Genomic DNA, 13,454 nt, shown 5'->3' with positions numbered 1-13,454 from the left:
ATGGATGCTGCATCCAGACATCTTCAAAATCATAACAAACAAATGGGGAATGCCAGAGATAGACCTGTTCGCCTCCCCACTCAACCACCAACTGAAGAAATTCTGCTCAAGAGTATACCACCCACAAGCCTGGAGGGTGGACTCCCTCTCTTTCAGCTGGAAGGCCCTAACAGTGTATGCCTTTCCACCTCTCCCATTGATGTACAAAGTTCTACTGAAGATCAGGGAGGAACAGCCAAAGGTGATTCTGATAGCTCCAGACTGGCCAAGGCAGCATTGGTATCCGCTACTGAGAAGCATGTCTCGGACGAACTCAAGGCCTCTACCCCTATGGCCTTTACTTCTAATGCAGAACAACTACAAGACCCTGCATCCAAACTTGAAAACACTGCAGCTAACTGCCTGGAAAATTGCTTAAAACAAAACCAAACTGTTTTATCTCAGAGGGTCAAGGACATTATCCTGGAGGCTCGCAGACCCTCCACAAGAAAAACATACTCAGCTAAATGGAAGAGATTCCTCATTTGGAGTGCATCAAAGGGTACAAATGTCACACTGGCAAACCTAGCACACATCCTAGAATACTTAGCAGAACTGTTCCACAATGGCCTGTCCTATTCTTCCATTAAGATTCATGCTTCAGCAATTTCAGCAGAGTACAACATGGATCCTCCTATCTTCTCTCACCCTCTCCTCAGACAATTTTTAAGAGGGATCAAAAATGTAAAACCTCCAAGGAAACCCCCTCTGCCTGCATGGGATCTCAATTTTGTGCTGGAAAAATTAACACTGCCCCCTTTTGAACCAGCAGCATCAGCAGACTTACAGTTCTTATCTTGGAAAACTGCTTTCCTTCTAGCAATCACTTCAGCAAGAAGAGTATCCGAGTTACAGGCACTAATGGCAGTGCAGCCTTTCCTTATTTTTCACCAGGATAGAGTGTCTCTGAGAACCAATCCTACTTTCATGCCAAAGGTGGTATCCAGGGTATCCTTGAACCAAGCTATTCATTTGCCTACGTTCTTCCCTAGCCCACAGAACAGGGGGGGGAAACTATTGCACACCTTGGATGTACACAGACAACTATGCTACTATCTGGACAGAACTAAAACCAGCAGAAAAACTGACCAACTTTTTGTAGCATATGCAACTGGAGTGCAAGGAAAAGCAATTTCCAAACAGACAATTTCAAAATGGATAGGAAATTGCATTCGATTCTGCTACTCTTTTCATGGAAAGACAACTCCTGAAAATATCAGGCCTCACTCCACAAGAGCCACAGCCACCACTACAGCTTTCCTATGAGGAGTGGCTACCAAGGACATTTTAGAAGCTGCTACTTGGAGCTCCGTGCATACATTTGCCAAGCATTACAATCTGCCTTTATTCTCCAGATCCCGAGCAGGTTTTGCAACTGCAGTTTTACAGGGGATCTTAACTACACCATCATTATCTTAGTACCTCCTCCCCCAGTTTGGCTATGGTATTCTACCCATATGTTATGACTGCAGATGCATCCTTGAAGGACATAGTACAGTTTTGTACCTACCATAAATGTAGATGTCCGATAGGTATGCATCTGCAGTCAGGATTACCCACCCTCCTTCCCCTCTGTGGTATTCCTAGGGTGCTTACCCCTCTTTTAGCTAGCTGGGGGAATCTATTATGGTGTATTTGTTTGTATGTATATATGTATATATATATTTTGGTTGCTACTGTTTGGAATTTTCAACATTTATCCAAATTTAGCCTTCCTAGAGGGCACCTGGCATCTGGGGCAAGAAACACTGAGGAAAATGGGGTCGGCTGATGCCTTTGTACCCCAGAAGCTCTGACATCGGGGAAAGTGCGACATCAGCCGAGTCCAGACCCAGACTTTGGAATCTGGCCGACCGAAGGGCTGCCTGAGGCAGGACAACCCATATGTTATGACTGCAGATGCATACCTATCGGACATCTACATTTATGGTAGGTACAAAACTGTACTTTCCTCCTACCCCCCTGTCCCAGTAGTAACATTGGTGCCTATAGAAAATTTTATATTTCTTTGTGTCTGGTGTATCCCCAGCCCATTTACTTGTTTCGATGTCAGTGCAGGTATGGCACTTTAAGCCCTGGTGTCTAGTGGATGTTCTTCATATTTCACTGTTGCAGTCATCACGGTTGGCTTATCCTGCCAGAGGTAGCCAGCCCTCAGTCGGTCCAGATACCAGAGGCTTAACATTTCTGTGTCAGTTGCTGTTGCTCCATGACTGATGTCAGGTCGTCACTGGTATAAAATCAGGCAGCCACTGCCATTACATCAGTCTTTCTTGCTGAGGAGCCCAAAGCAGAAGCAGTTTGCACAAGTGCCAGTCGGCCACTACCTGAGTTTTCATTTCAGAATTGAAGTTGAAGTCTCCTAAAGCTAAGTACCCCTTTGGGGATCCTTTTCTCTTGCTTTAACCGATGTCAGAAAAAGTTGACAATTGTCTCGCCTTTGGAAAGCAAATACCACAGCAAGACTTCCATTCTTATTGCATCACCTGTTTAGACCCAGACCACGCTGTCGCTTTTGTGCTTTGTTCAACGCCAGAACTATACATCGTCAGGCCCTTATTGTAGCTAAATATTTTTGCTCTTAGTCCTCGTATTCCGATGTGGCTTCAGTAAGCCGTCTGACTACCAATCTTCTGAAAAAACGTAAGGATAAAGACAGAGACAGGTCCAAAACTGTCGATGATGCTTCCGTTAAGCTAGTCGTCAGTTCTCCGGTCCTCAGTGAGGTGCTTTTGCAGCCCCTGATGCCCGCTTCTGCGGATTTGCAGGCCGCTACCATGACCCGTTCGGGGTCCGGTATGCCGCGAGACTCTTCTTCGACTAAGGATCCTGTGGATGTCTCTACCTTGGATGGGTCTGGAGCCGCTGAGCAGGCACCAGCTTCTGAGGAAGTTCTTCGCACTACCGATACTCAACACAAGCAGACGACTTCTTTCACGTATTCAGTTCTTTCTAAAACTATCAAGTTTTTAAGGCCCAGGGTACGAACTACACCTAAAAAACCGACGACCCAAGCTCAGGCACCTGCTTCCATGCTTCAATCTCAAATGTTGAAAATGGTGGAAGACCCTATTGTGCTTATTAGGGGAAGCCAGGCTACCCCTTCCAAAAGAAGAAGAGACTTGTCCCCAGTAGTTTTATCTGAACAGGAGTCTGCTGACTCTGCAGTTTCTGAATATGAAGACATGCAACCCCTCTCTGCTTATGAGGATTCTGATGCAGAGGAATCCATTCCTTCTGCCTCTCCTCCCGAGGATTTTTCATTTGGTGAAACCCTACATACTTTAAGGGTGCATTTCCAATGGGAATATCAAGACTATCCTCAGTCAAAAAAGAGACTTGGGGAGTTCTTAGATTTACCACAGCACAGACCTTTAGCGATTCCTCCTGTCCTGGATGTTGTGGATGATGTTTTTATGGAGTCCAGTTTGACTCCTGACACCCTTCCTCCTGCTCCCAGGAAACCTGACAGGTACTACAGAGTCCCTGACTCTCACAAATTCCTTTTCAAAAATCGTACTGCTGACCCAGAGGTCATCTCCCAAGGATCAAAAGGAATTAAAGCAACCACGGCTAAGAATCCCACCCCCTCAGACAGGGATTCCCAAGCTTTAGACAGATTTATTACTTATTTATTTATTGCATTTGTTTACCGGGAAAGTCCACTGGGCCAGAGATGAGCCCATTTTCAGTGGAAGCCCGGGGAGAAAAGCTCCACATGTAATTACATAAAAGAACATATAATACAGAATATATCAGGTAATGGTAGTACATTAGATAAGTGAATAAGAGCATACAATAATATGGCATGAATTACAATACAGTAGTGAGGTTATAATATGGTGACATTGGTAAAAAATAGTTAAAAATCATGGTAGAAGTATAGAAATAGAAGGTGTGGATGACAGGTAAGGTTGTTAGATGAGAGAGAAGATTGCATTAAGGAAAAGGAGGCAGAAGGCTTAGAGTAGAGATGGCGCTGGCTAGTGTCAGCAGAAGCAGTAGGTGTAAAAGAGGCAGAAGGCTTAGAGTAGAGATGGCACTGGCTAGTGTCAGCAGAAGCAGTAGGTATAAAGGAGGGAAAGGAAAAGAAAGTCTGGGTGTAGACATAGGCTAAGATGGTTTTGGAGAAGGGGTCAGGTAATGGAATTGTGATTAAGGGTGCAGGTGCATATCCAATGTGATGAGAGGTGAAGTTTAAGGGAGTTTTTAAAAGCAGTGGAGATACTGATAGTTCTTATTGAAGGAGGGAGTTTATTCCAAAGCTTGGAGACAGTGAAAGAGTAAAGCATTTGACCGGCCGAGAGCTTAGGTTTATCAGTATTTAGTAGCATTTTGTTTTCTGACCTTGTGTCGATTTGGATGGTAGATGGTTAAGATGTCAGTTAGGGCTGGGCAGATTTCTGAGAAGTAAATGATTTTATGGGCAGTAGTAAGTTCCAACCAATTAAGTTGTTGTAGTGTGGAACAGTGGTGAGAGGAGAATTTAGCATTTGTAGCAAATTTGGCAACTTTATTGTAGCATGTATTGAGTTTAGTTTTTAGGGAGGACTGAATTTTGGTTAGGATGGAGGTGCCGTATAGGAGTGTAGGAAGCAGGAATGAGGAGGCAAGAGTTTTTTTTTGCAAAGAAGGCGAGAAAGTAATTGTGCAGATGAGGTAAAAAGTATACACCTCTGCAACTCTTGCTATTAGAGCACTAAATTGTCAGTTCCACATGCTGAAATACCAGCAGCATACCATGGAACTCCTCAAACAAAAAATATCTTCCTTTCCTGCTTGTGCAGAAAATAAAGAATTACAAGAGCTTATGCATTCTGCAAGCCAAGTTAGTAAGCACACCTTGAAATGTGGCTTTGATGCCCTAGAAGCATCTTGCAGGGCAGCAGTCACTGGTTCTATCCTTAGAAAGCATGCTTGGTTTAAGGAACAGACCTTGCCAGACCATGTCAAATCAAAATTATTCGGACGCACCATTGAACAAAGACAATTTGTTTGGCACCAAGGCAGAAGAGGTCTTAAAAAAGATGGAAGAAAAAGCTAAATCTATGCAAACATTTAAAGACTTTTTACAGGTCCAGCCTCCGAGGTTCAGTAGGCATTGCCCCTCCAAGCAGTGGTTCTTTCTGGCCCCCTCCAGGCCAGCTCAGCCCAGACCCAGGGGAAGCAGACCCCCCCCCCAGACAGCAGTCCCAGGGAATGCAGAGATCTAAGCAATGGAGTTCTTCCACTTCAAAAATAGGGAGTGCTAAGCCACCCCCTTATGGTAAGGACTCACAATGACTTTACACCTCCACCCCTTACCTCTGCCCACCTGCTTGTGCTCCTAGGAGGAAAACTCTCCTTCCATGCAAACAACTGGGCCTCTATTACCAATGACCAATTTTATTTCCATACTCTGCCAACCCTAAAAGGGTGCCCAGATCTTCCTCCAAACCAGTGGGCAGAGGCCAAAAAGCAAATTATTTCCCTGCTCTCCATGAGGGCAATACAGCATGTTCCTGCAGACCAGATAGGCCAAGGTTTCTATTCCAGACTCTTCCTGTTACCCAGATAAAGAGAGCACCTGGTGCCCAATCCTCAATCTATCCATTCTAAACACCTTTCTGATGATACCAAAATTCAAAATGCTCACCCTCCAGCAGCTTCTTCCTATGCTTTCTAAGGATGCTTGGTTAGCCACCCTAGACTTAAAAGAGGCCTACCTACACATCCCAATCAGGGAATCGTGCAGTAAATATCTATGTTTCAGGGCAGGATCTATGCACTTTCAGTTCTCTGCGCTTCCCTTTGGCTTATCCACTGCTCCCAAAGTTTTCACAAATTGCCTGGCTCAAGCCATTGCTTTTTGTAGACAAATAAATATTCAAATTTATCCCTACTTAGACGTGATTCAGGCAGACAGTCAGGAAAAGCTGTTACAGCACCTGATCTTTGTAAAGGACCTAATGACCTCCCTGGGGTATACTATCAATGAAAAGAAATCAAAACTAGTCCCCATACAAAAAATTGTATTCCTGGGAGCAAGCCTGGACACAGCATCCCAGATGGCATTCCTTACTGTAGAAAAACAAGCCTACCTGACAGGCTACTTCTTTCAACTAGCCACCAGAACCCAGTTATCTGCAAGGAAAATCTGCAAGCTTTAGGGTTCATGGCCTCCTGCATTCTACTCATTCCATATGCCAGACTGCATATGAGGAAATTACAGTGGTACCTAAAAAGCCTTTGGTGTCAACACTCTCAAGACCTGGAAACTATCATACCTATGATACCCTGTCTAAGAAAATATTTTCTTTGGTGGGCAGCAGCATGCAACCACAACAAGGGACTTCCCTTCTCAGAACCCTATGCCACCCAGACCCCCACCACAGACACATCAGACTATGCCTGGGGTGCACACCTGGATGGCAGGTGCATTCAGAGCCATTGGAGCCCAAATCAAATACATCCGCACATCAACCAAAAAGAGATGCTAGCTGTTCAGCACGCCCTGATAGCTTTCAGACCCCTACTCTCCCCAGGGCCTCTAGTGATCAAAACAGACACCAGCACAGTGATGTGGTATATGAACAAGCAGGGAGGGACTCGCTCTTATTCTCTCTGCAGGCTCGCCATGACCCATTGGCACATGGCCTCAGCCCTGCAAATACACCTGCTAGTACAAATCCTGCCAGGCTCCCTAAATTCTCTGGCAGACAACTTAAGCAGGAACCTGCTAGACCCACACGAGTGGCAGCTAGACCATAGAACCTTTAACCTTGTAACCCAGAAATGGGGCACCCCGAAGGTAGACCTCTTTGCCTCCCACTCCAGTCATCAACTTAGCAAATTCTGCACCAGGGAACCTCACAACAAGGCCTGAAAAGTGGATGCTCTATCCTTCCAATGGGTAAATCTCTCGATCTATGCATTTCCCCCTCTACCACTCATTTCAAGGGTACTGCTCAAAATAAGGGAGGAAAAACCAAGGGCAATCTTGATTGCCCCAGAGTGGCCATGCCAGCACTTGTACCCACTGCTGCGCAGCCTGTCACATCTGCCATCATGGCACCCACCTCAGATCCCAACACTCCTGACCCAGAAGAATGGAGAATTCAGGTGTCCACAATTGCAGACCCTGAACCTGGCAGCCTGGCTTATTCCCTGACCTTTCCTCAACCTGCCAGCCTAAGCAAACAAGTCATGGATGTTATACGTGAGGCCATACGCCCCAGCACTAGAAAATTCTATGCTGACAAGTGGAAAAGTTTTTGCACCTGGATCCAGGCTAAGGGAGCCAAAGCAGCACAGTCCTCCCTTCATCTCATCCTGGATTACCTAGCAGACCTACTACATAGGGGTCTATCCTTCTCTTCTATTAAAATTCATGCCTCTGCCATCTCTGCTCATTACAGCACAGAGCCACCTCTCTTCTCACACCCTCTCATCAAACTGTTCCTAAGAGGGGCTAACAGCTTAAGGCCACCTAGAAGAGCTCCTACCCCAGCTTGGGACCTTAACTTTGTTTTGGAAAAGCTCACCCTACCCTCCATTTTGAGCCTGCAGCTTCAGCAGAGTTAAAATTCCTCTCTTGGAAAACAGCCTTGCTTCTGGCCATCACTTCAGCTAGAAGAGTTTCAAAGCTACAAGCACTCATGGCTGTAGAGCCCTCATCATTTGCCATGTTGACAGGGTCTCTCTCAGGACTAACCCATCCTTCATGCCTAAAGTGGTGTGCAGTGTGGCTCTCAACCAATCCATTAATTTTCCCACCTTTTTCCCTAACCCACAAAACAAGGGGGAAAGGATTCTGCACTCTCTAGATATGCACAGACAGCTCAGATTCTATCTGGCTAGGACTAAATCTTTTAGAAAACCTGACCAATTGCTAGTCAGCTTCACAGCAGAGGCAGAGGGCAAGGCCATCTCCAAATGGATAGCACACTGCATCTATTTCTGCTACAAACAGCATGAGAAACTGCCTCCAAAGGGGATCAGGATGCATTCCACCAGGGCAGCCTCCACCTCTGCAGCTTTTCTCAGAGGGGTCCCCACCAGAGACATCCTGGGGGCTGCAACATAGACTTCTGTTCATACCTTCACCAAGCATTACCACCTGCCTATCTTCTCCAAGTCCAGGTCAGGCTTTGCCACCTCAGTCTTGCAGGGCATCCTAGCCAGCCCCCAGTCTTCTTGACGGCCTCAACCCTTTTCTTCAGCTTTGGGAATCAACCCAAGTGTGATGACTGCAACAGTGTAACATGAAGAACATAGTACAGTTGTGTACACTTAAAATAAATGTAGATGTTCAAATGTATTCACTGTTGCAGTCCTGGTTTCCCACCCTCCATCCCCCTTGTCTCTCTCTTCCTCTCTCCTTACAGGGAATTTTTGGTATTTACTTTCTACTGGTGGTGTTCTTCCACCATAACCTAGCTCCCTATTTGTGGGCTCCTGACAGTTGGGGCAAGAAAAACTGATGTAATGACGTCAGCTGCCTGCTTTTATACCACTGACAACCTGACATCAGTCCTGGAGCGACAGCAACCAATGCAGAAATACTAAGCCTCTGGTATTTGGGCAAACTAAGGGCTATCCCTGGCAGGATAACCCAAGTGTGATGACTGCAGCAGAGAATACACTCGAACATCTACATTTATGTTAAGTGTACACAACTGTACTTTCCCCCCACTACGTTCGTGTTTAGTGGTTCAGCACAGCCTTTGTGTGCTTACTGTTTGGGTGCTGCCCATTTTGATTTAGACTGTCAATCTTGCACCCCTTTCAACTCCAGGGCACTTCAAGCTAGGCATGAATAGTTGATTGTAAAAGGTCTTCTTCCATCACAGACAGGTCGTCATTGCCTGGACCTTGCTCCTCTGCTTCCCCAGCCAAGAAACAGGATAGGGAGAAGTCACAGGAAAAAAAGAGAAGGAAAAAGACAAGTCTCCTTCAGCCAAAAAGCTTTCCTCTAGATTAAGCAGTGCCAGTTGGACCTGATCCAAAAGTTACTCGTAGCTCAGAGCTAAAAGCTTCTTAGAACCATCCATCATCTCTTTGACCCTTGTTCTTGCTGGAACTGGTGCACCTGAGATTACATTTAGCAATTCTTCAAGAAAGATTTTCATGCTTTTGTGGCTTCTTCTGCTTGGTCATCTTGCTTAACAGAATATGATATTGACAGATTGATAATTTCTGAGAATGCAAATCCAGCTTTGGGGTTTTTTTGGTACCATTCCCAAGGAACATACCAACTATTCGGCTTTCTACACCTCTGCTCATCTTGCTTGTACCAGTCCATCCTTTGGTTCCAGCAGTGTTGGATCTGGTTAACTCCAAAACGCCTGCATCAGTGCTGAGAGTACAATCTACTTTAACACCAACGGTTTCCCCTTTCTCTTTCAACTCTTGATACCTTCAGATCAGGAAGGGACTCAAGGTCACAGCATCAGTGCCACTTTGCAAGGGTATTCCTCGACTCCAAGATTTTCAGAGCCATCTTTTCTCCTCGGGGCTTTGGCACTAGATAGCTCAGGTCTGAGATCAGCCAAGGGTTCTGTCTCATCTTCAGATCCTCTGAGACTGTCTGTTCCAACAGCAGCTTCAGCCTGCAAAGGTTTTGGGCATGCCCAAGGAGAAGGAGTTTTCATCTAGCTCAGTTCCACCCAAACCCGAACTAGATCTTGCTGCTTATCATACTGCCACACCAGGAAAGTTGGGACCTCAGGCTTCTGAAACCACATGCTACATTAGCTCCCAGTCTGATTCTGAACACACCGACTTCCCAGCAGAACTGACTCATAAGCAGACATGGAAGTGAAAGCACATAGCTTCCTCTCCGGAGTATTTTACAGATGATACAGATTTGGATGAAGGCAAGGGGTCTGCCCTCAGAAGACATCACCTTTGGTGAATTCCTTGAGCTCATGAAACAGAGGGTGGGGGGGGTCTACTGAAAATCTCTCACCTAACAAATCTGTATTTTTGGAAGCCTTCGGTATCCGCTCAGCATCGTTCTTGGTGGTACCACATGTTGATCCTCTTATTAACCTCATGGTGCAGTGAGCTTGGAAGGACCTTGATGTGGTGGAGCCAATACCCAAGAAGCCAGACAGGATTTTTAGCAGCTCCGAGGGACAAGAAGCACTGAAGCAAAATTCCATCAGTGGATGCTATGGTTGTAGCAGCCCCAGCTACCAAGAAGGAATCATCTGAGAAAAGTTCCTCTAACAGGGAGTTTAGGGCATTGGACACATTCAGAAAATTGATTTACTTATCAGCAACCTTTACCCCCTAGGTCACTGAATTACTTGATTCATCTCATCAGATTCCAGAGAGAGTTAACTAAGGAACTCTCCAAGTCTGTCCCCAGATTATTGCTTGCAGATTTTCAGAAGAAACTGGATTCCCAGCTTTCTACTTTACATTCATCCTCTAGCATAGCCATCCATCTGCTCTCTAATGTAGCTGATGGCTCAGCTAGAATGGCAGGCGTAGGTATTACCATATGACGGCATGCCTAGATGCATCTTTGTGATTTCGCAGAAAGCTTTAATATGCCCTTTATTGACAACCCATACATTGCCTCCACACATTTTGGACCTAAAGTGAAAGGCACACTGACCAGGAACCACCAGGATGGTAAGACACTCTCAACAGTGGGCATCTATCCTCCCACCCGCAAAGATCCTTTTCTAGGAATCAGAGAGCTGGAAAAAATATTTTTTTTTCTAAGTCACAAAGCTCTTTATCATGACTGTCTTGGTGATAGAACTCAAGTGGCAGAAATCCGATAACACATATGTGAACCTGATGAAAAACAAACAACATGGCTGTATCGTTATGGTAAGTATGTAACTTTCATTTTATCTCAATTAGCATTTACTGAAAATACTCTAAAATTGCAGGAGTCTTATCTTTTTTTTGTCTGGGATCAGTTGTACTTTGTCTAATATCTTCTGTCTTATATTTTGAATTAAAGACCAATTTGCATGATCCAATTCATATTTATATATTATAGTATCTAATGGCAATACAGATAGCCCTTTTAAAACAATTAAACTTGTAAATCAAGTTTTTTTTCATTTTCACACTTTAACAGAATTTGAGAAATCAGTACAACTTGTAATATCTGCTATAGGAAAAATAGTAAATATTTTAATTACATTTGTACATTTAATTCTTAGAAAGCTCAGTGGGGAAAATGTTATTGTATGCAATAATTTCTAATTAAAACCTATTTTCTCTTCTATGGATATAGCAGATAGGATGTTGTGACTCCTAAAATATATATATATATATAGAAATCATACCAGTAAGGTATTAAGTTCAGATTATACTAATACAATATTAAATACATTTAGTAACCTACCCACTATTCTTCTGTACATGTGCACACACAAAAGGGAGAAAACAGGGCAATACTTTGTGTGTGAGTATCATATAGTTGTTATTGGTCAGGCTGGTTGGGAAGTTTATTCAGCAATTAGCTACCATGCATAGTGTTGTGAATTCTGTCATGCACTAGACTTGTTTCAGTATGTGTACAGTTTTCTATTTTTTGTATCTATTGCTCTGAGGTAAGGACCGACTGTATCTGCAAAAGTGCATCACTTACAGGTTTTCTTTAATGCATGTTCTTTTACACCTAGATGAATGTAACTAATGACACATTTCTGTTTTTAGGGATTATTACAAAAGCAGAAAGAGCTAGAAAGTGGATTATCTCCTGGTATGCTACACTAAGAGGAATTAATGTTCACAATAAAAAAGGGTCTGTATAAAATGCTACCTTGTGAAACTGGATCGTAACAATGATTTGTGCACTGTTGCTTTTTTTATATTTATTTACAAACCTTCATTCCTATCCAAGTTTACAAAGACCACACCACTTCGACAAGCCAGCATCAGACAAAAGGGTACTGAACAGCTACAGAACCATCTTTAATTAGCAATAGAGAAGAATCAGTGAAGGAAGCAATTGGAGATATAGCATTTAATTGGAAGTAATCTGGTATTCAGCTGTCCCACAGAGCAGGAGAGGCACTGTTTCTGTACAGAAAAGGTTTTGATTGGGGCACTTTATGCAGCCAGCATCCTTCATTTTCCTCTGCAACTGTCTGGGAGATATATATGTTCTGCTGAGATCAGGCTGCTCGAAAGAGTGTGTATCTGCCTTAAAAATGTTGCTTTAAACTGGCCTGACTGTCTTTGCAGCTAAGGATGGGCATTTGCTTGTTTAACTGGCATGAGGATGATTGTGCTTAACTTGGGCATGCAGCCTTAGTTTGTCACATCTCTTTTTCTACAGAGTTAGTGTTTGTATGTTAAAGCACTTTAGTGACTGTTAAAAAAAGTGAATTTAGCAGTCAGTTTGCTGTAATTTCTACTTTATGTTAACATTTAACTGGATGCAGCATTTTGCTGGTTAACACTGCATTTTAATGACTTGACATTTTTGTTAGATTGATTTGATACTTGAATGAAAACTGTTTTTATTTTTATACTTTATTTTATTACCAAAATAAGTAATGCACTTTTTATACACATCCAATAAAATGTACATATATTTTACATTTTGTCAAATAGGTAGCAGTGTCTATTGTTTTAGTAGCATGTTTCAGTGGTGAGTAGTATATATTTATTGGTTCCTGACTTTTATATATATTTAAAATTTTCTTTAATGTGCCAAGTGTAACGTATTGTACTACATAAAATAAAAAATAATGTTATTAAAATGAGAAAAACATTTTATTTTCAAAAACATGTTTTAACACAACTGTTAGCAAGGTGTTTATGTATGTTTTGTACTTTCATTGCCCATAATGACAAATTTCTATGATATGAGTTTTATTCTGGTTGATATTTGAATTACACCCTTACTTGGATGCTATTTGTGAGGCTGTCTTGTTCTTGAAATCATTTTTCCCATTTTGCTAGATTGCCTAGCTCTACCCTGTATTCAACAGTGTCAAAAAGAATATCTTGGTATCATTTCTGATGCCAAGGTTTCATGGCCATTCTTTGTAGTTTTTTTTCCCATTCTAAGGAAAGCAAAAGTTGCAGTGAGTCAAAGATAGTTTTAGACTTCAACGTGGTAGAGTGTCAAACTTTCAGCTTTTCCCGGTTAGGGGTCACCACAGCGGAACTCCGGTCCGCTCATGATTAGCAGTGGATTTTTATGGTGCCGAGTTGCCAGCCCGACGCCCAACCTTAAGCGAAGGCACACCCATTCACACTCGCACCTACCTGCATGTCTTTAACGTCACTCAACCGTGGGGAGGACATGCAGAATCCACACAGAAGGTGCTCCAGCCGAGAATCGAACGGGAGAACCTCTTGCTGTGAAGCGACAACGCTAACCACTGCACCACCACTAAAACACCAAAATGTGATACTAGAGGTGACTGAAATTTATAGTAGCAGAGAATAAA

At 43.4% G+C, this 13,454-nt stretch overlaps 1 protein-coding gene across 2 annotated transcripts in view; it reads left to right on the top strand.

Moving 5' to 3' along the window:
- The window catches only part of CCDC66 (coiled-coil domain containing 66), a 1,871,188-nt gene extending 1,858,006 nt beyond the window's left edge, over nucleotides 1–13,182 (top strand). For both annotated transcript variants that reach the window (XM_044078704.1, XM_044078703.1), the window contains exon 19: nucleotides 11,707–13,182. In XM_044078704.1, the coding sequence (XP_043934639.1) occupies nucleotides 11,707–11,766 (60 nt within the window). In that variant the 3' untranslated portion in view covers nucleotides 11,767–13,182. The remainder of the gene's footprint in view (nucleotides 1–11,706) is intronic.
- The last annotated feature ends 272 nt before the right edge of the window (nucleotides 13,183–13,454 follow it).

This window comes from Protopterus annectens, chromosome 7.part1, assembly GCF_019279795.1.
Source record: "Protopterus annectens isolate FY-2018-M chromosome 7.part1, PAN1.0, whole genome shotgun sequence".
Classification (NCBI taxonomy): Eukaryota; Metazoa; Chordata; order Ceratodontiformes; family Protopteridae; genus Protopterus; species Protopterus annectens.
The sequence above is the reverse complement of the archived record's forward strand: the minus strand, read 5'-3'. Positions and strand labels throughout refer to the sequence as shown.